Source organism: Andrographis paniculata, unplaced genomic scaffold (genome assembly GCF_009805555.1).
Source record: "Andrographis paniculata isolate CXL003 unplaced genomic scaffold, ASM980555v1 Contig52END, whole genome shotgun sequence".
Lineage (NCBI taxonomy): Eukaryota > Viridiplantae > Streptophyta > Magnoliopsida > Lamiales > Acanthaceae > Andrographis > Andrographis paniculata.
In genome coordinates this window covers 3,493,934-3,516,786 of record NW_026137587.1, presented here as the reverse complement: position 1 = coordinate 3,516,786, position 22,853 = coordinate 3,493,934, and the positions used below count along the sequence as shown (strand labels likewise).

Sequence of the window (22,853 nt, the reverse complement as noted above, 5' to 3'; positions counted from 1 at the left end):
TTTTATATTTTTATCCTCGTATCAAAATTATAATTTATCAAAAATATATTACTTTCAATTTTTTTGGATATAATATGATCGGTATATCTATTTTTTTAATATTTTTAATGGTAATGTATTTATAAGAAGTCCTTATGTTTAGAAAAAAAATATAAGTATAAATTATAAAAAATTATTGATATATTGCATAAAAGAATAATTTAAGTAAAGTAAAATTTTCATTTATAATAAATAAATATTTATAAAATAAAATAGAAACCCTAACCCGCACACACCGCCGCCCCTTCCTCTCTACTCCCTCATTTTTCCATCTTCCTTTTAGTTCTTCCTTCATTTCTATTTATTCCCTTTTTTTCACTTCCTTCTCTTCGTCTACCCTCCGCCGCCGCCGAAGATCCGCCGCTGCCTCCCGATCAAATCTCCGGTTTGTTTGTTTATTTTTTTCCTCTCGTTCTTTGTTTATCTTCTTGTTCTCCTTCTGCTCCGGTGATTCCTCCATTGATCAAGGAATTCTGTTGTGATTTAGCCTGTTGATTCTGTGGAACGATGAATAGTGAAAAAAAATAAAAAATCCAAGAATAGACTTGGAATTTTGAAAAAAAAAAGAAGTAAAAGTTTAGCATTTGATTTAATGTTTTATGCCAAAACAAAAAGTATATTTGATGGGATGTGTTTCAGAAAATGACCAGTGCTAAATTCAGACAAGGTTGATTATGTAAACGGTTTTGAATGTTTAATCGTACGATGTGAACAGTGAGATTTGGATTTTCTCATTTTATTTTCTTATTCTTTTCTACTGCTATTTGGCCTGTTGATTATGTGGTTCTATAATTTCTCTATTTTCGATTCAGATTGTTTGCTTGATTCGCTTTATTTTGGAAGTTTCGAAAGGTTGTGAATTAGCTGCCGAAAAAAAATTCATTAATTTCTACTGATGTTGCTTGGTGTTGTGTTTCGAAACGTCTAATTTTTGTTTTGAAACGCCTAATTGATTTTGATTATTGGCGCATATTCGATTTGTAGTATACGCATGCAATCTCCATTTCTGTACTGATTTATATCTGTCATGTCTGGTTTGATGCAGTTCTGGTTGAAGGATCTTTGATCGATTACAGATAATGGCTGGGTATGTCAGATTTTAACTTCTTACTCGTAGAAATTGAAATTGAAATTTAATCTGTATATATTGCTTTGCGAATTACTGTGATTTTTCTATGAATTCTGATATAATTTCCTGTGATAAAAGTTCATTGCCTCCAAATTCAAACACTTCCATCTATTAATCTTGATCGATGATTTTGCAGTGAAGAACCTGTAGCTGTGGAGGCTGCTTCTGCCCCTGTTCTTGGTGAGCCAATGGATATAATGACTGCCTTACAGCTTGTGCTCAAAAAGTCACTGGCCCATGGAGGTCTTGTTCGAGGCCTTCACGAGGGTGCAAAAGCGATTGAGAAGCATGCTGCGCAGCTGTGTGTGTTAGCAGACGATTGCAACCAAGCGGACTATGTTAAACTGGTTAAAGCACTGTGTGCCGACCACAATGTGAACCTAGTAACTGTTCCAAGTGCAAAGACTCTTGGGGAATGGGCTGGTGTACGTGCTCTCTGATTTCTATGTAATCTTGAAGTGATAATGATATTATGCGTGCCGTATTGTTCTGTATCTGTTTGATTTGGCCCCCTGGACAACAATGGTGATGACGGACGGATCATCTTGAGCCAGTTGTCTTTGTGTTATAGGATGTGTTGAGATATTATTTGATTGTAGTGTTGAATGGTGATTTTGCAGCTGTGCAAGATTGATTCTGAAGGAAAGGCTAGGAAGGTTGTTGGAGCCTCCTGCGTTGTCGTGAAGGTAGTAATCAAACTCCTTGTTTTTTTTTTTATTTTCTTGTTGAACAGCTACTGCCTGACAGTGATTAACAATATCCCTACATTGAATTTTCTCTTGTAGGATTTTGGAGAGGAAAGCGAAGGCCTCCACATTGTTCAGGAGTACGTGAAATCTCACTGAGAGGCAGTCGACTCAAATGCTATGAAACGGTGCTCGAAGGAAAGTGCAAGCATTGGAAACCCTTCCATTCAGTATGCTTTAGATAATTAATTGTTTTATTTAGACAGTTTTGATTTATTTATGTAATTCAGTGCCATTTGATCTAATTAGGGTTGTTTCGATTAATGCCATTTGAATCTTTTACTCCCTAATTTGATAGACATTTCTTCAAGTTGTGGCTATTACCTCTTTTTATTAGTTGCTGACTTTGTAATCCCTCTAAGATTTAAAGATTTCAGCCATTTTTGGAACATGAGCTAAAGCGATTTCTTGGGTGGTAAATGAAGGAAAATAAACCATAGATTCGATTCGATTTGCGGGAAATGAAAGAAAGCCACTGGATGGGAGAGCTTTACACAGGGTAAGAATTTCATTATTGGTGATTAATGATTTTGAGTTCCTTTTCTTGTGACATTGAATTGACATTTTTGCTAATCGATATTAATATTGTTGTGCAACACCCAAAATATAATTGCAGAAACATAGTTGATCAAACATTTTCAAAATTTTCAACTTTAAATCTTCATTTTTATCTTCAAATTTATTTATTTATTTAAATAAATAAATACATCTTTTCCTTTTTAACAATCTAACCTGTGAAATTTTACCTCTGTCTGTCATGATTGTGGTATGGTATTCTCGGTCAATGATGTTTGCTTGTTTTGTGTTTTAGTTTGAATCAAATTATTTTAATGTAAAATATAAAAAATATTAAAATATTATAAAAACAATAAGCATATAATATATTAATTTTTTTTTTTTAAAAAAAATATATGTTAGATATTTTTATTTTTTTTTGTTGTAAGAACACCTTCCAAGGTGTCAAATTTAATGACCTTTTTCTGGGTAAATATTTTGATGGTATGACTTAATCCATTTCGTGAAAGTAATATGCAATCATGATAATAAAATAATAAAAGTAATACTATTGTTTGGATGATGGTGGATATATTTTTTTAATCACATAAACCACTCAATGTTAGAATACCGAAGATTTGGTGGAAACTTGTGCGAGCTCGGTTCAATTTTACAACATTGTTTTAAAGTATATTTACACGAGTTATTTATTTTTTATTGTGAATTAATAAATTTGTCTTTAATTATACGATAGAGATTAAAACTAGTAAATGAATGAAGAATAAAAAAATAAAATTTGTATTTAAAAAGTGAAATAGGACAATAGTTGTTGGATTTTCAATAAGATATTAGTTTGTGGATGGAGAGAGCAATTCAATTCAGGGTAAATGCTTGAGTGATTCGTAGTTTTGGCAAATTTCACAAGTTTTGACATATTTGATGCAAATCGTAGTTTTGGCAAATTTCACAAGTTTTGACATATTTGATGCAAATCATATGCTTTTTCTGTCCCGGTGCAAGGTTACTGTTTACTTTTTGCACGTAAATTTTTTAATATTAGTATTATAATGGGTTGTAGTGAAAAGGACGAAAATGTCCATATTAGTATTGTGTAATATAAAAATAATGATATTTGTGTAATATAGTATAAGTTCGAAGGGTATTTATTATGTTATGTAGGTAGTATAATTATAAAAAATGATAATCTTTCAGCGAGTCGGAGTGAATATATATATATATATATATATTACTACTTGTTGAATCAAGGCCTTAGACCCAAGATAAGAGATGTTCTATCGAATTGTTTGGTCATTGCATCTAATTGTAAGCATAATTTAATGTTTTGTCCTTCGGGTCCAATTAGTATGATCCCTAAATCTAATTATTTCATCTGTCCTACCTACTATGTCCATATTGTTATTTATGTCCATTATTTAATGTCATTTTAAATTTTTTAATTTATTTTTTTTAAATTTTAATTAAACCAATTAGTTATCTTTATCTTAATATTATATGATAATTATTTTCACTAATATATTTTTAATTATATATTAATTATACTTATTTTAAATTCTCGTATCTACGGTGACCCAGACATCCAACGTGGAACGGAGGGAGTAATTCTTTGTACTTAACTTACATCCATCGAAAAATATGCTCTATTGTTTGATTTTCATAAAATCTTCTCGAGTCATTATTCGGATCAATGTGATCAACAAATAAATCGGCCGCTACTTGACATTTTATTGCTTTTTATCGGTCTATAAGTTAATAAGAAACGAGCTAGTTTAATTGCCTATTGTATTAACATTTCTTGCACATTGGGTCAATGTAATATGAGCTTGATCAAATTTATTTTAGAAATCACTTCGGTTTTTCTTGCTATTCATTATATTTTCTGTTTTGTTGGTATCAATCTTGATTCATCTTTTGTGTACTAGCCGAAAAAATTTCATTCAATACTCTAGGTTAGGGTGTGTTTGTTTTGGGGATTTCCCCAAATCTACTGTACTAAAGTTTATTTTACATTCAAAACAGTACATCAGTATCTATTCATATTACCCTTATTGAGGTTCATCTCCAAGTTGTATGCTCGCATTTCAAATCGGCCAAATGTTCTTCAAATCCTGTAAATTTGACTATCACATCATTTGTATATTTTCATTCTTTGACCGATTAAATCATGAAAAATAATATTTATTGCTCAATTTTCAAGTTGAATGAAATCACTGTCCACTAGATGCAATTTTGGATATATCTTTTTTCGCTAAAAATATTTAATTATAGGCATCAATAAGGACAATATTTTATATCTTGTCGAAGCAATTAACATATCACTGTTCTGTAACATAAATGCAACTTTATTCCTAATTTCGTTTTTAATGTTATTAGTAATAGAAAAAGTGAAATTAGAGGGAAAAAAATAATAATAATTCATTACAAAAATGATTCTTTTTAGTGGTAATTTGGAAAGAAGGCCATTCAACAGAGCTATTACACTTATTAGAATAAGTATCCTTAATTTATTTACTTTTTTTACTTTTTATTTATATATATATTTTTTTTATTTTATTTTTTACTTTTTATTTATTTATATATATATATTTTATGCCACACACATCATGCATTTCACGATAATTGAATATTTAATCTTAAACATGTCAAGAAGCACAAGCAAATATTAATAGTTTGGTGAGCTTGCAACTTTGCCATAAATAAATATTCACTTAATTGTATATGGATGCTCTAAAATACATACACAGTTATATATATATATATATACACAATATTCTTTCCCCATATTTTTACTTGGTTTAAATTGAAAACTTTTTAATTAAAAATAAATAAAAAAAGTTTTTGACTTTTAACGTGGAATATTTTGAATATATATGATAAATGAAATATCTTAATTATAATATTAAGTACATATTAGAAAAACACAAAAAAGCAATGGATTCCAATTTATATAGGCATTGTTTCTCCATTGCAAACAACAATTAATAAATAATGAACACATATTGCATTTGCATGCCTGGATCTCACCAACAATTTATAATAATAATACTGTCACCTTCAGACAGCTGCTGCTAATTATGTTCTGCGTCTGTCTCTGTCTGCACTAATTATTCTTGTTGGAGGTTTCAATCCATATCTTTTATTATTAGATTTCCCCCCTAAATATGAGTTTTATTATTATTTTGAAGATATATATTTTAGCCATATTATACTCCCGACCCAAACATCTTGCAATATTTTTTTTTGGTATGTTCCAAACATCTTATAATATTTTTAAAATAGAAAATAATTAATTATACTTAATCTCTATTCTACACTTTATACCCTCACATCATCCGAATAAAAAAATAAACTATATATTTCTCTCTCCATCACATCACCTAATTTCTAAATTATCCTATTTAATACTATCCACCTAAAAATCCGTGCCAAAAGCAAATGTTACACCTTGTTTGAGACGGAGGGAGTATATAATTTCATTTGATTTAATTATTGTAACCTAATTATAATTTTACAACAACTCATTGATATAGATGATTATTATTTCTATGGTCCTTTTCTAATATCTCACAATTATCGACAAATTATAATGATTCTGATATTCGTAGTTAGAATTTTAAAATTGTACAAAATATATTTTCACTAAGTGTGATTTCATTTGAATAATAAAAATGATATAAATTAATAAAATGAACAAGAAATGAAAATTAAATTAATAATTTGAATTTGTAAATCCCCAAAAAAAAAAAAAAAAAGGAACATGTAATATCATACAGCACACTTGTTACATGTTGCAATTCAATTTAAATACTTACCTATAATTCTCTGTAATACTATTACACCTTTTAATTTTTGTATGTATCTATCCACATATATACTCTTCCAACTATAAATACCAACAAGTGTTTTTGTTCTAATTAAAGAATTCACTCTAATTTTACTCTTTATTTTTTTATTTTTTTTTAAAAAAATAGTTAAATTATAACCTTATCCTTAAGGCTAGAGCTGTTAAATGAACCGAGTCGTTCATAAACTCAGCTTGGTTCGGCTCGATTAAAGCTTGTTCGTGAACGTTAACGAGCCAAGTCGAACAACATAAACAGACTCGTTTGGTTAACAAACGAGCTCGAACGAATTCAAACGAGCTTAATTGAGCCTAAACGAGTCGAACACGAACACGAGTTCAAACAACAAAAATTATTAACGAGCCGAGCTCGAACACTACGAACGAGCTCGAAAGCTTAACGAACGAACACGAGTCTTATTCGCGAATGTTAACGAACACTTAAAATTTGGCTAAACTCGGATCGGCTCTACTTAAGGTCTTTAGAGCAATTTCAATGGCCTTCACAAGATTGGTACGTACTAATTTATAAGCTAGCTATGCACACACACATCACTCCAAAGCTTGCTACATTTTTCATCTCTCTCTCTATACAAATTAATTAGAAAATCATTACGGGTGTGTTTACTTGTAAGATTATGGTTTTTTATTTTGGTTTTGAATAGTAAAATTTTGAATTGAAATAGTTGTTTAATATGATATAAATATGTATTTGATGTGATGTTTTGAATGTAAAATTAGATTTTAGTGTAATAAAATAAACAAAATATAAGTGTTTGATTTGATGTTTTTAGAGGGAAAAGAAAATTGAAATAGTAAAATCATGAATAAAATTAGAGGTTTGAATTTTGGTTTGAAAGAATTTGAATAGTTATATGATGTTAATATAAATAAGTATTGATGTGATGGTTTAAATATAAAATTAATTTTTATTATAATATAAAAAGTGAAAAATAGATTTTTGATTTGATATTTTTGATAATTTTTTTTTTTTGATGAATAGTAAAAATTTTGTAAATGAATACACCCTGAAAGAGTTGCGACACAAATTCAACAAAAGAAGCAACTACAACAAACAAATTAATAACATCCGATTGATATGATCTCTAAAACCATAAACCCTAAACCCTAAACACGTATCGAACTTTTGATTTTCAAGTATTATTTTGGAGGATGGATGATCGGCGAATGCCTCCGCACATACTATATATATGGCTAATAGTTGAGAGGTTTGTTAGCTTTTCGATCTCCAAATTTAATCAAATTACACTAACACACTACTACAAGAAAAAATTATTTTTGTAACAAAATTTTTTTGTCTCTAAATCTACTTTTTTCGTTACTAATGACATTAGAGACGGAATTAGGAATGAAATTACGTTAGCTACGTAAACTTTTGAGACGGAATTTCGTTACAAATATATTATTTTTTTGTAGTGAATAAGGGCGTGTAGCTCTATACTCATCAGGCACAGTGAAAATAGTTCGTCACTGATGGTATATTTCTCAATCAAATACTTTTTCTTAATAGAGAGTGATACCTTATGTCACTCGAGCTAATTAACTTGGTGATAAAAATAGTAAATTCATTTATTTACAAAGTAATAGTATATAATCTCTATAATATAAATATGAATGCTAATAGCATTTAAGCGATCTAGTATTGATCAATACATTGTAGATGAACTTTGTGTTAATTTGTATATTTCTTTCTCAATTCATTATGATGAATTTACATATGAGATGTGTTGTTTTTGCATAAATTGAAAGAAAAACATATGATTAATTTATTTTTATTTATTTATTTGAATATTCCTTTTTTTTTTTTTTAAACATGTTGGCAACAAACTCAAGACCTCTTCAAATAAATCAATCCAATTTTAATTTGGATTTAGATAGAAAAATACTCTGTCCACTTTCACAATGAAAATTTGAGACCTAAAATGAAAATAATAATAAATAAATAACATTTCAAGAAAAAAAATCAATTTTGTAACAAAACTTTTTTTGTCTTTAAATCTACTTTTTTCGTTACTAATGACATTAGAGACGGAATTAGGAATGGAATTACGTTAGCTACGTGAACTTTAGAGACGAAATTCCGTTACAAATATATTATTTTTTTTAAGTGTAAATAAATAAAAAATTTTGCTTCATTTCGAGATATAATTGAGATGTTTATTTCATATTCAATACTAGAATGAAATGTAAGACATTGTGATTCATCCACTATTTTTGGTTTGCATTTTAATTTTGATACTATAGATAGGTTTGAGTTTTATGTAAGTATGAATAACCGATATATAAAGTATTGGAAAACCCTAATTAGGGTTCTAAGTAGAAGTTTCAAGGTTGCCTTTTGAAGCCCCCATCCACCATGAATCTAATTATACCAACCAACCCCTCAATGGTTTTTTATTTTTTTTATTTTTTATTGCCAAACAATAAGCTTAGGAAGACAGGATGTCTTGTCTCCAAACAACTATGCATGTTATATAAAATGTTAGTAATAATCATTTTGTTTGATCAGATGAACCCAATACTCATTAAATGTAAAATAGAATAAATATACAATGTTTAATTGTGAATTAAAAGAAAACTTCAAATTATTACCAATATAAATATGAAGAGACCACACCAATTCTCAATACAGCAGAAGAGAATAGGCATCGTGCGAACATGATTGGTCATGCTTAGGGGACGGTGGCTTGCAATTTTCTACAGAGCTGGTATTTCTTTATTTACTTATTAACATTGATTAATATTTTTTAATTTTAATTATTAATTTTATTTATCATTTGCAAATATTCAGGTATAAATAAAGTTGAGACTTATAAATGACTACATTCTAAAGAACACATTCTAAATGGGACATAATGTTGCATGCATTATGTCATATGTAAATCTCAAACATATACAATAATATAGACAAATAGAATATTGATAAATTTATAAATGAATAAATATATGGCGTTTACCCGATGCGCACTTTCGAATAGCGGCTGCGAATTTCCACGTCATCCAAAAAAATAAATAAATAAATAAATATATGGCATTATGCGACTAGATGGGTTAGAAGCCTTCAGGGGCTCAGGACTGATGCCTTAGTAACTAATCTACTCATAAACTTAGCTCTTTTTTTTCTTCTTATTTAACTTTGTAAAACGATTTACAATAAACAATAGAACGATTAGAAATTTCAAGAACAAAATTCCAAATCTTATAATCTTTTAACAATTTTATTTCATTCATAGTCCCTTTTTTCTTTTTCTTTTTTCATTGAACTTTAAATTTAGATTTATTAGTCTTATTATTATAAGTTTAAACTCATTTCATTTAAAGAGTTAAACACACTAAAAATATAAAAGAAATATTCAAATGAAACTTGAAACAAATACAAGAATACAAAGGATATAAAATATTCATAAAAATATATGCTTCCAAAAGAAAAGTGTGTCAAAACTTCACGAAGATAGAAGCAGAAAACACGTAATTGTGAGGAAGAACAAGGGCAGAGAAAGAAGAGAGTAAAGAGAAGATAGAAAAATGATAGTGAAAAAAAATATATGAATAAGAATGAGAAGCTGCTATAACACACACCCTAAATATATGTAAGGTTTTAAAGAAATGAACGACTCTAATTTGAAATGTAAACATAACCATGGATGATCAATCTCGTGTTTCATAAACCAGGTTAAGACAAGAGGGCCATTGAAATTTGGCCAACTAAAAAACATTGATTGAGCTTTGGATGTGTTAAGCAGCCTCAAATGTAATCATAGATCCAAATTTTACAACGATATTTTTTATAAATATTTTGTATTATGACTTGCAAATCGTGAGTATTTTGTGTACTTTTAAATTTTCCTTGAAATACTTATCTATTGGATAATTTCAATTCTTCACGGAGGATTTAAAATTTATTTCGTTATTCATACTTTATTCGAGTGAGATCTTTACTTTCGTATAAATATTATTTATTACTCCCTCCGTCTCCGGAAATAGACTCACTTTCCTTTATGTATATTGGTAAAAATAATCACATTTTCTTTTTTATTAGAAACTCTTATCATACCTTATAAAATTTTACCCATATTTTTATTACAATTACAAATTTGCCACTACAAAGAACACACCTTAATTATCAAAATTAACCCCCAAAAAAGTAATTTTCCACACCAACCTCTAAAAACTGGATTTTAAATATACTATTTATTTATTTTTTTTAAAAAAATATTAAATTAAACATCTATTTTTATTTTTTATATTATACTTAAAAATCAAATTTACATTCAAAACATCACCTCAACATTTATTTATATATCACGATCATACGACTATTCAATCTCAACATTTTTACCCAATTCAAAATCCAAACCCCCAAATAAACACGTTCGATTCACCCACACACTCTCTCTCCTCACTCCCATTTCCCCTTTCCTTCTCCCCGCTACTGTCCCGTTCTCCTCTATAAATTTTAAAATTGTTGCCGACGATTTTGGTTTTTCCGACCATTAATTCGTCAGAATTCTTTGTTTCCTTATTGAGAAACTTCTTCTCTCTTCGGTCGTTGCTTTTTTCATAATTTGGAAACGATTTCTCCGGTGAAGGAAATAGGAGTGGAAGGGGACTTCGAATGCAACTCTCATGGCAATTTCACCGTAGATCCGTCGCCGGTGGTGGAGACGGCATCCTCTTCGGTCGATTCTCCGGTCGAATTAGGTTAGAATCCCGGGGATGATTAATGCCCAAATCTGAGGGACTTTCCATTGGTTGCCCATTTCTAAACAAAATGTGAATGTAATATTTGGCAGTTTAATTTTGATCGAAACTGAATCTTCTTTGTTATCCGTTTCAAAGTTTATGGATGTAGAATTAAGTCCATAACATATTGTAACACAAGTTCTGGAGACTAATGTGTACATTACTAACTTGATGATGAGAGCGTTAGCCAATTTGAAAGTTAAAAAAAATAAAGATCTTTACAAAAATATACAACTGTTATTACTATTTCTTTTTAGTAAAAAATGTTGGTTCTTTCCTACAAAATATTTTTTCTACTACACCAACTATAACATAAGTATTTCATTCGAAATAGATCATGTCATTCAATACCATTGGACTACTAGTATCTACTGCTTCTTGATTCTCGGAGAACATTAGAAACTTCAAACCTTCTTTTACACACTCCTCTTCCACTTGGTAATGCCGAGGAAGAGTACCATCACGAATTAACTTGTTTTTATTCATATGGGCTGACTTGTATGAGTTATGACTATTGAATTTGATATCTTCACCGTACACGCTTGTAAACTTACAAACACTTTATTTAAGGTGGTGTGTATACGTCTTTCAAAATTTATTTGCACATTACTTGCAAGCTCATCCACTATGAATGACGTTGTCTCTGTTTGCAAGTTTTGGATGACTCTAAACCATCCAAGGTCGTCTATGTTCCAATCGGGTGAGTTGGGTGGTTGGCATACAAGATGGATATTGAATCCATCTGAACCTGCTGCCTCTCTAAAATTTGGATCACAATATTGGATATAGGATTTGGCAATATCTTGTTGTATGATGATGTTCTTACTTGCCCCGCTTGGCCATTACTCCTTGATTGCTGGAATAACTTTGTTATTGAAATGATGATGAAGTTAAACAATACAACAAAATTAACTTTTAATTTTTTTTTAAAATATATCCCGCACTGGTAAAAAAAAAACAAAAAATACTGCACGATTTTGAGTTCTGTTGCTGTTCGAAATTTTTTTTTTAATGTTCGGTATGTGATGCAATGCTGATGACATTAAAAAACCAAAAAACCAGAACTATTTTGACTTCTAGTTCTATCCGGAAATCTTTTTTGTTTTTTTGTTTTTCATTGTGTGATGCAGTGCTGATAATGAAAACTCCCTTTGAGTCTATTCTTTGAATTTTTTCTTGGCGGTTCAACTTTTGTAAATAGAAAAATTCACAATTTGGGGTGTGTTTGTTTTGGGGTTTGGATGTTAGATTGAGATTTAAATAGTAAAAAAATTAAATTGGAATAGTTGTACGATATAATATAAATAATATTATTGATGTGATATTTTGAATGTAAAATTGATTTTAAGTATAATATAAAAAAATAAAAAATAGATGTTTGATTAATTATTTTAGAAAAAATTTGGTGAAAATAATACAAATCACTCTAAATCCTTCAAACAAACACACTAAACAAATTTTATTGACATTCCTTTCAATATATATAATAAATATAATTTTTTTTATATAAAAAATTAACATTTAATATAAAATATTAATTTTATATTATCTATACAATCTAACTCATACAAATAATATCTCAAATTAAAACTTCAAATAAACAAATTCTATATGTGCACGTAAAAAGATGAAGGAAATTAGAGTGGACACGTTCAATTGTTTACAAAATATCAAGGTATTTGGTATTTTAATTGAAGTGAATAAATACAATTGTTTACAAAATATCAAGGTATTTGGTATTTTAATTGAAGTGAATAAATATTCGAAATCGTGAATCATATTTAAATTGAATATATGTATAATATTTATAAATAATTTAAATCGAACCAGATTTAAAAATATATATATTAAAAAATAAGTAAAATTTTATATAACTAAAAATATTTGTCAATATTACAAATCGAGCTGAAGTGAACCGAACCAAATTAGTAATATAAATGTTAAAACATACTTCATCCGTTCCACAACAAATTGACCCATTTTTCATTTCTATCTTGTAAAAAACCGTAACAATTAGTTTATTTTTTTAATTTTTTTTTTGGATAAACTTACTAACTTAAACATACTTAACAAATATAAATCAACATAATTAATTATAATATATAAAAAATCATACATCGTATAGGACCCACTCAAATTCTTTTTATTTTTATCTTACTCTTAAAAAAATAAATATTTTTTATCTAAATTTAAACTCCACATATTTTATAAAATTAGTTTATGTTAATTATAAATAAATAAACAAATTTTTTATTTACTTGTATTATAGAAAATTTTATTATCTACAAAATGATACCTATATTGCATATATTCTTTATTGAGATATGATTTTTAAAATATTTAAATACATATTGTAATTTATTTTAATTATATATTAAATTTATCTTAAAATTATCAATATTATTAAAAATAATAAAATAATATCATAACTCACTATTGTTAACTAATTAAACATTATTTTTTTAAATACCGATCGCTAATGAAAATAATCAATTATTTTGGGACGGGAAGAGTAATAATATAAATATATTCGGTTCGGTTTGATTAACTTAAATATATGTATATATTGAAAATCAAAACCGAACAAATATTAAATATACAATATTTGTGTTCAAATCAAATTTACTTATGTTAATCGAAAATTCGATTCAACGGAGAGTTCGATCGCTAAATCTGAATTTTTTGTCCACTAAAAAAAAAGTTAAATAAGTGTATTATAGAAATTTTACAAGGACAAAATTTAAAGGAAAAAATTTAAACAAATAGAGAGTACTCTCTCCATCCTACATAAATTCACTTTTTCTATTCGGTTCGTCCCACATAATATTTTTTTTTAATATGATTCACATTTTAAATTTTATAATTTATAATTTTATTAATCTTAATTGAACTATTTATTTATTTTAATCTTATTTTAATTATAAAATAATTATTTTTATTAATACAATTTTTTAATTACTTAAATATTGGAGAATTAGTTGAAATTATTTTTTAATTAATTTAGAAAAAAATAAATGTAAAGACACAATTCTAAAGAGTTCCGAAATTCATTTACCCATATTTATCATAGTAAGTAAATTGTAGTAATAAAGATTTGAAATTTAGTTGTTGCATCAATTTTCACTTATTTTACTACAATGAAGGCCTAATCTAATGGTAAAATTTCAAATTCTTTAATATTTAGTATATTAATTTTTTTGAAAAAAAGATCTTTCTCTTCAGTCTCAATTTAAAAATCATATTTAATATAAAAAATATTTTTTCTCTTCAATTAAGAAACACTACAGTATTTTTTATTTTGATCTATTTCAAAATAAAGTAGTATTTTTTAATAATTATAATATTTAATATTTAAAATATTTTAGAATTTATAATATTCATTATATTTATATTATATACTATTAATACACAGTATATATATATATTTTTAATACATAGAAATATAATATTAATATTTAAAAAGTTACTTAAAAAAAAACAATTTAAATACTTAATTCGAAGACAATAACAATTTAACACTTAATTTGAAAACAATTGTTTTATTAGGAAATATAAAATCAAAATAATATTTTCTATGTCAAAATATGTATCATTTGAATTTTCATAATAGCCATTGCACAATTTATGTTGGTGTTATTTTTTCCATTAGGATCACTGTGAGTGCATACACTTGCATTGCTCCATATGTTCCATTCCATAAAGACAACATGTGTGTTTTATTTTTTATTTTTTTGTGTGTTAGTATTTTAAAAATTGATGCAACAATATAATTAATAATAATAAAAAAAATTAGAAATATATATATATATATATATAGAGATTTAACGTAAATTTATAATCAAATCATACAAATTAATATTTCCTCCATCTCATAACAAATTATCCATTTTTTCATTTTAATTTGTCCATTTTTTTTTAAGTAACTGTACTATCTACTTAACATTACAAATATTCTTGCAACTTACAATATATTATACAAATGTCATTATCTTTATATAACATCATACTAATAATAAGGTTATTTTACTCATTTACTTTATTCCTACTATTTCTCAATATAATACTAATATTTCTAAACTTCGTGCAAAAAGTAAATTGATATCTAGTAATGGGACGAGTTCTCTGTCCCAAAACAATAGTTTCATTTCCATAAATAATCATATCACCACAAAAACATTCTTACTTTTATATTATAATTACACAATTGCCACTGTTTTTCACATTGATATACTCGTAAGGACAAAAAAATCATTTACCCATATTTTTTACCAAACACCGAAATAATATCAATATTTCTTAAATTTTGTGTTCAACATAATAAAATTATACTTTTGAGACGGAGAGAGTATTCATTACTATCAAATAAATACACGTCAAAACTCTCCCAAATCTATCCAAACCTAGATACAAATGAAACAAATAAATTTAAATCGATCTCAAAATTCAAATAAAAACTAAATCCAATCCTAAATTTATAAAAACCCCAAAAGGAATACAACCTTAAAAAAAAGAAGAAGATTAAAAAAAGTCTAATAGTATTATATGTAGATAAAAAAATTCAGAAAAAACAGAGGCAGAATGTTGAAGAACTGCAGTCCAAGGATACAATTATATGAACCCATTTTTACCATTCTTGCCAGCCACTCAACAAATATATGAACCCAACCATACCAACAACAATTCAATTCAACAATGTCAGATCCAATTTCTGCTACAACAAATTAATCAAAAGAATCTGACATATCAATAAACAAAATCCAACAAATGTTCATATGGGATCATCAATCAAATCCCCAACAACACTGCTGTATCATATCTATAATCACAAATATTCATCATTCCAATGAAAATGAAAACCACCATGGCAGAGTGAGTTCTTGGCTATTAGGGAACTACTCAGAAATTTAGGGGTTTTCATTTTTAAAACCAAAAATTTCCACAACACAGAGCCCGAGTCACGACTCACTGAGTCAACTCACCGAGTCAGACTTCTTTATGTACAAAAAACCACTTCACGCCTACGCAAACTCGGCTATAAATCGTCATCGGCTTTAGACATCGAGGAAAGCCGGCTCGGCTTCGGCTGGAAGTCGCCGCGGCGGCGCAAGCTGTGCGACGACGGCCGGATCAGCTGCGCTAGGGCGCGCTTCACCAAATCGCCTTCAACGGTGCCGATTCGAACCAAGGAATTGGTCATCGCCGACCGCCGCATATTCAATTGATGGCTCGACCGATACGACGACGTATTGGCGCCGGTGGAGGAGGTGTAGCCGGGGACTATGCTGTTCTTATGCAGGCTGCACCGGAAGGAGCCAGGGTGCGTCGTCGGAGAACACATACACGTCTTCTTCGCCCCTGGATTCAGCGATCGGTGGCTCTGCTTTTGGTGGTGGTGCGAGGCGGCGATCGGATGCCTCCGCGGCGACGAAAACCTAATCGACGACGAAGGCGATACAGATCTGCCGAGGCTCACGCGCGTCGGGCTTGTGGATCGGGATAAAATCACCGGATCGGATCGCGCGGAGAACGCCGGCGACGGCGACGTGTAGATGGAGGAGGCGCAGAACCGCCCCGACGGCGATAGGGAACGCTGGAAGTGGCTGTGGAAGGTTGTACCACCGGAGGAGCGGCTCCTGGAGGACGCTTCCATGGGTTGTACCTTCAACTGTAACTGAAAAAGGCAATTTTATTAATTCTTTAATTAATTAATCAAGGAAAGGGTAAAACTTTAGACAGAGAAAGTGCCGATCGGCTCTCTATTTTGGCAAACCTAACTATGATTGAAGCCGCGTTTATATAGGCGGCGGAGGGAGGGGTATCTATGTAAATTCGCGTGATCAACCCGGGGGTATATTTGACATTACACGTGGATCGGCCGTTGGGTTAGGGCTTTTTTCCTATGGGCAGCAACAAAAGCAATGGGCTGTCAGAAATTATATTTACTGCGACGGTGCCCCACGCGCGGCGTCGACTGCGTCAGCCACACGCCTGCTGCCAAATTGCTGAGGCTTTGTTTGTTTGTCTATCAATACTATATTTAAGAAAAATATAATGGTATGTTTTTATTTTTAATACATTGTGCCGTGGATGCCAATTTATAATTTATATACTCTATTTTTTCCTTAAATATAATTTTAATTAGATTGAATATAAAATTTAAAAAATATTGATATTATATTGGTAGTAAATAGAAAGTATGGATAAAATATTTTTTTGTCCTTATGAGTGTATTAGTGTAAAAATAGTGGTAATTGTTTAATAAAAATAAAAAAATATGAATAATTTTATGATAATATATTTATCTATAAAAATAAAATTATTATTTTAAAATAAATAAAAATAATAAATAAGAGTATTGTATTGAAACGAGGCAGAATATGTGGATGGTGCCAAAAAAAAATTTAATATTTATTTGTATCTCGAAGTATTAAAAAATAAAAATTGAGTGGAAGAAGGCGTGGCGTGAGGAACACGCGAAGGGATTGAAAGTAGATTTGTGGAATTGGGGTTATCAAGAATCTGACACGTACTATGATGCGGTGCTTTTGCTATTGAGATGTTCCCGCCAATGTCCCAAATGTTAGCCGAATTAAAAACAATGTGGGCGAAGTTTCTGTGGTTTGTAGCTGGATTTGATTTTTTTTTATTATTATTAATATTTTAATATGATAAATGTTTTATTTTTATTAATTACTATATCAGTGAAATACAAAATAATTTTGCTTTAAAAAAAAATTATTTTGGATTTGTTTAGTCAAAGTTTTTAGACTTATTTGCCTATTATTTCAAACTTATCTAATTAAGAGTATTTTGTCAGATAGTTAACAATAAAATATAGGGTTTGTTTCGCAATAGTTTTGGCCAAAACTACTACCGAGCTACTGTTGGCCCGAGTTTTGGCGCGAAACCAGGCCAACAGTAGCCGATAACCAGGCCAATAGGGCTGTTCTGTTTTTTTTTTTAATTAAATTTGAATTTTTATAACAGGTATAATTTAATTATATATATAATATATATTATTTTGTATATAATAAAGTTTTTTATAATACTGATAAATAAAAATTTAAAAATATATATAGATATAATATAAATTTATAATTAAATTATATAAATTAATATACATTTATATTATTATATTTATTAGTCATTAACTCAATCGTATCAAAACTTCCCAAACTCCCAACCAAACATAAATACAAAAGAAAAATCAAAATTCAAACACAAGTTAAAATTCAAATAAAAACTAAATCCAAATTCAAATTTTCCCATACCCCTAAAGAAACACGCCCATACTATTTCAATTTAAGAAATTCTTTTAAGTTTTATAATAAATTAAAAAATAATAATATTTAATTTTAAGGGATTTTTTAAAGTTTTATAGTAAATTAAAAAATAATTTACTAGATTCATCATGTTTTAAAAGTTTTTTTTTACTTTTTGCTTGTTAATTTTTTAATATTAATTATGATATAAAAATATAGTATAAATTAAAGGAAAAGAACAAAAAATTATTTTTATTAATGTCTTATAATTACTATTATAATGATATTTTTGCAAATAAATATACAAATATGAAGATATTTTTAATATTAAGTACAATGACACAAAAGGTAAATGAGACTCTTAGAACCATACATATGAAATAATATTTTATTAAGATAATTTTGACATTTTTGTCTTTTATTGTATATATAAATTGTTCATATATGTAATAGTATATTTGTAATTTATGTAAAAAATAAATGGTATTTTACGTGCGATTATTTTTGCTATAATAAAAAATACTCCCCCATCCAATTTATATTGTTCTAAAGTATATTTGTACGATTTTTTAGGTGATTGTCTTTTTGTTATGAATAGAAAAATTTGCCCTTGATTGTATGATAGATATTAGAAGTAATAAACGAATGAAGAATAAAAATGTAAAATTTGTGTTTTAAAAAGAGATTAGGACAATAGTTGTTAAACATCCCAAATAAAAAATTAAAATATTAATTTGTGGACGGAAGGAATATATACTTTTAAATAAGCCATAAAAAATAATAAAAATAGTACTGTTTCACGATCACCAATTATTCTTTCTACGATAATTATTAGCAAGTTAGCATATAAACGTATTAATAGGAATCAGAATATTAATTCAAAGGAAACAAGAAAATTAGTAGATCTCCGTTCCAAACAAGGTGCAACATTTACTTTTGGTACGAGTTTTTAGGTGGATAGTAGTATTAAATAAGATAATTTAGAAATTAAGTTATGTGATGGAGAGATAAATATATATTTTATTTTTTTATTTGGATGATGTGATAAAGGGTGTGATAGAAATTAAATATAATTAATTATTTTTTATTTTAGAAATATTGCAGATATTTGGGACATACCAAAGAAAAATGTTGTAGGGTATTTGGAAAAGATGGAGTATATTAAACAATATATCTGAAGAATTTTCAGTAGGAATATTCGGCTTGGATCACAGCATACTCCATGCAAACTTCAAAATTTTCAATGAAGCAACATTAACAAAGGGAATCGTCGAGATTCCGACGCCAAGTCACTTAAATATATATATATTTTTTCATTAAATATCAAATTAAATTATTATTTAAATTATAAATCAAATCAAAACTCCAAACTCAAATAAAAACAAACAAACCCAAGGGTGTGTTTCTTTGTAGGGTTTTGGTTAGATTTTACTACTATAATTTTTTATCTCAAAAAATATAAAAATCAAATATTTAATTTTTATTTATCATATTACACTAAATTTTAATTTTACATTCAGAATATACATATATTTATATTATATCAAATAATTATTTAAATTCAAAATTTTACTATTTAAAACTCAAACTCAAAAATTTGTGTTGCATTGATTCGTAAGTTTAGAATTGTTAAAAGGCGGTCTAGTTGATAATCGTCTATTTGAGTCTGTGTTGAATTTGAGTTAATCAACAGTTACATCGAATCGTTGTTGGATGCTGAAACAGTTCTATGTTGAATTGGCAGTTGCGACCGTTCAAAGCCACCGGAGAAGGAGGTTTGCGATTGTCCATCCGAAGAATCCTTGTCGCTACTTCTTTTTTTTTTTTTTTTTCTTTTAACATTTTATTTATTAAAGAACATTTTTTTCTATACCATTGTTCCAATAGAAGATTGAATCCCAACTATCTAAGATGTACAAGGGAGTAATTCAACATCTTGAGCTACAATTACTTCACACATGCCATTGTTTGAGTTCATTGGAACTTGTTGTTCGGAAAAGACAACCGGCGCCAAGTTGCTGTTGGCCGCTAAAAGAGAGAGCCGCCATAATCTACGGTGTGTTTGTTTTGTGAGATTGTTAAAAAAAATAATTTTATTTGAGATATAGAAAATTATGTAAGTAATTTAAAAATAATGAATATATGTAGTGTATTAATTTTTTTAAAAAAATTATATATAAAAAAAATAGAAAGAACAGAAACGTTATTATTTTGAAAACTATCGACTAACTAAAAACTATTGAATACGTTGAAATACTGATCTAACATCACATTTATTTGACATAATAGCAAATAACAACATTTATTATTATTATTATAGGCATACATAAGCACAACAATAAGACGTATGCGACCATTTTTCTATTTATATGATAGTCTTAAATTATTTATTATTGGAAGTGTCTTATTGCCATTCTACTAAATGAATTGAATGTCTGCTATTGTTGAACATGAGTTCAAAAGCATTCGAACGTGAAGCAGATTTATAGATAAAAGTGGAATCAGAACTTCTTGACTACGGAGTTGCCGAATAGCAATAGAGCTTCAAGCTTCGGAGCCAAAGACTGCTGCCTCCATAGAGCCGAAGGCAACAGCTTCCATTGGATTGTGGTGCTTCCATAGGACCGAAAACAACTACCTCCATTGGACTGCGGTGCTTCCACAAAGCAGAGGAATGTTGTCTCCTCAAGATAGAAAACAACAGCTTCCACATATCATAATATAACTACCTCCATTGGCCTTGAGTTAATAATTTCGTACTAAACATTAGTGGAGGGCATATGCACTTTCATACTTTATTCAAAAAGCTCTATGGAGCAAGCCAACAAGAGGAAAACCGAAGATTTTATTTAATTCGAGGCTGTTGGGGACACATCCCCGTGGACCAGCTAGGAGTACGATGGAAATAAGTCGGAGTAAGTGGCAGATCTGGTCTAGAGGCAATGGAACAAGTTTAGAGCAAATGAAATTCGGTTCAGAAGCAATCGAAGCGGTTGGGAGCTGATGGAAGGAAGTTACCAGGTGGTTAGGAGATGATGAAAGGAGGTTAGCAGGGAAGGATATTAACAGACAGTTTGAGGTAATAGAACGAGGTTACGAGGTAGTGGGAGGTTATCAGGCGGTTGAGAGTGATGGAGGAATAATTAGAACTACCCCTTTTAGTGGGAAGAGACGGTTATTCTATCTTAGGATTAAAACTAGGAAAAAACACATCACACACACGCACAAGAAGATGAACTCGCATATTTCTCTATTTCCTTTTCGTAGTTTTTAGTTTACATTTATGCATTTTAATTCGAATGACTCGTTTTTATGTTTCTAAAATATTTTTTATCCGTTTTTCAGTAGATTTATTCGAGTCTTAGCAGATGTTAGTTTAAATCCATCGAAATCGATCGTTTAGGCTCGAAGCCTCGCTTAGGCTCGAAGTCGTGCAGGCTCCACCAAAGGAGCCGGATGCACAGACTCTTTAGAATACTTCCGGAATCCACACCGACGAATCGACGAACGGTTTTAAAACCTCCGAATTTTAGGATCCAACAAGCACATATTACATGAGGATAAAAAATTCGTAACTCATATGGTTCGTTAGTAATTAATTGGTCAAATTTTGGAATTTGACAATGGACAGTTCCTAAATTTAACTTTTTGAAATGTCTCAATTTCAGTGGTCAAATGTTCAATTGAAACTATGCTTAAATCCATTCATTTAAGTACAAAATTGAATGCCGCCCATTTACTAATTCAATGTTTGATACCCATAAAGGTGTATTATAATGCCCAAACTAGTAATTTCAATGGTTGATTTATGCCCCATATATATTTAAATTCTTGTTTATATATATTTAATCGTTACTTTTAACACTATTTTACAGTATTATTATTATTTTTTTAAAAAAAATATTATATCAAATATTTATTTATTTTTTTACAAATAGAATATAAAATTAAAATATTTTATTTCAACTTGTAAAGCATTTCTAGGCTTATTCATCCAGTAGAGTTTTTTAAAATATTTTTCAATTAATATTATAAAAAAAAATACAATATATAATACTCTCTTCGTCACAAACACATGCAATATTTCTTTTATTGCTTGTTCAAAATTCACTGCGATATTTTTAAATTTTAAAATAATTAATTATATATAAATATACATTTCACTTTATCACATCATATAATTCAAATAAAAAATAAATAAATATGAATTTCTCCCTCCAATCGTATCACATGATTTTCAAATTATCTCAAATTTTCATATTTAATACTATTCACCTAAATTCTCGTGATGAACACAAATATTGTGCGGTGTATAGGACAGAAAGAGTACATGTGTTCTATCGACTCACTCAAAATTAATAATTTAATATGAAATATATTTTTTAAATTAATATTTTTAAAAAGTATTAAAATATTAATACAAAGTGTACATGTATACTCTCTTCGTCCCATAACAATTGTCTTGTTGAGAATTGACACGAAAATTAAGAAATAGTAGTATTTAATTGAAAGTGAATATAGAATATAAAAGATTAAATTATCCTTGTTGTTTTAAAAGA

The 22,853-nt window shown here is 28.6% G+C and overlaps 2 protein-coding genes across 2 annotated transcripts; one reads left to right on the top strand and one right to left on the bottom strand.

Annotated features, from left to right (window-relative positions):
- Positions 1-272: 272 nt before the first annotated feature.
- Positions 273-2,303, top strand: LOC127254966 (40S ribosomal protein S12-like). The gene is made up of 5 exons (XM_051280340.1): positions 273-424; positions 1,085-1,126; positions 1,305-1,593; positions 1,789-1,854; positions 1,954-2,303. The coding sequence occupies exons 2-5, from the start codon at positions 1,119-1,121 to the stop codon at positions 2,011-2,013; spliced, it is 423 nt and encodes a 140-aa protein (XP_051136297.1). The 5' UTR covers positions 273-424; positions 1,085-1,118; the 3' UTR covers positions 2,014-2,303.
- Positions 2,304-15,688: 13,385 nt separating this feature from the next.
- On the bottom strand, positions 15,689-16,791 carry LOC127255024 (uncharacterized). The gene has a single exon (XM_051280434.1). The coding sequence runs from the start codon at positions 16,680-16,682 to the stop codon at positions 16,065-16,067; it is 618 nt and encodes a 205-aa protein (XP_051136391.1). The 5' UTR covers positions 16,683-16,791; the 3' UTR covers positions 15,689-16,064.
- Positions 16,792-22,853: the final 6,062 nt, after the last annotated feature.

Excerpts from the sequence above, each read along its gene's own strand:
- LOC127254966 (XM_051280340.1), top strand. Across the intron at positions 1,594-1,788 it reads CTCTTGGGGAATGGGCTGGT|CTGTGCAAGATTGATTCTGA; the intron begins GTACGTGCTCTC and ends GTGATTTTGCAG. Across the intron at positions 1,855-1,953 it reads CCTCCTGCGTTGTCGTGAAG|GATTTTGGAGAGGAAAGCGA; the intron begins GTAGTAATCAAA and ends TTTCTCTTGTAG.
- LOC127255024 (XM_051280434.1), bottom strand. The coding sequence starts at position 16,682 with ATGGAAGCGTCCTCCAGGAGCCGCTCCTCCGGTGGTACAACCTTCCAC.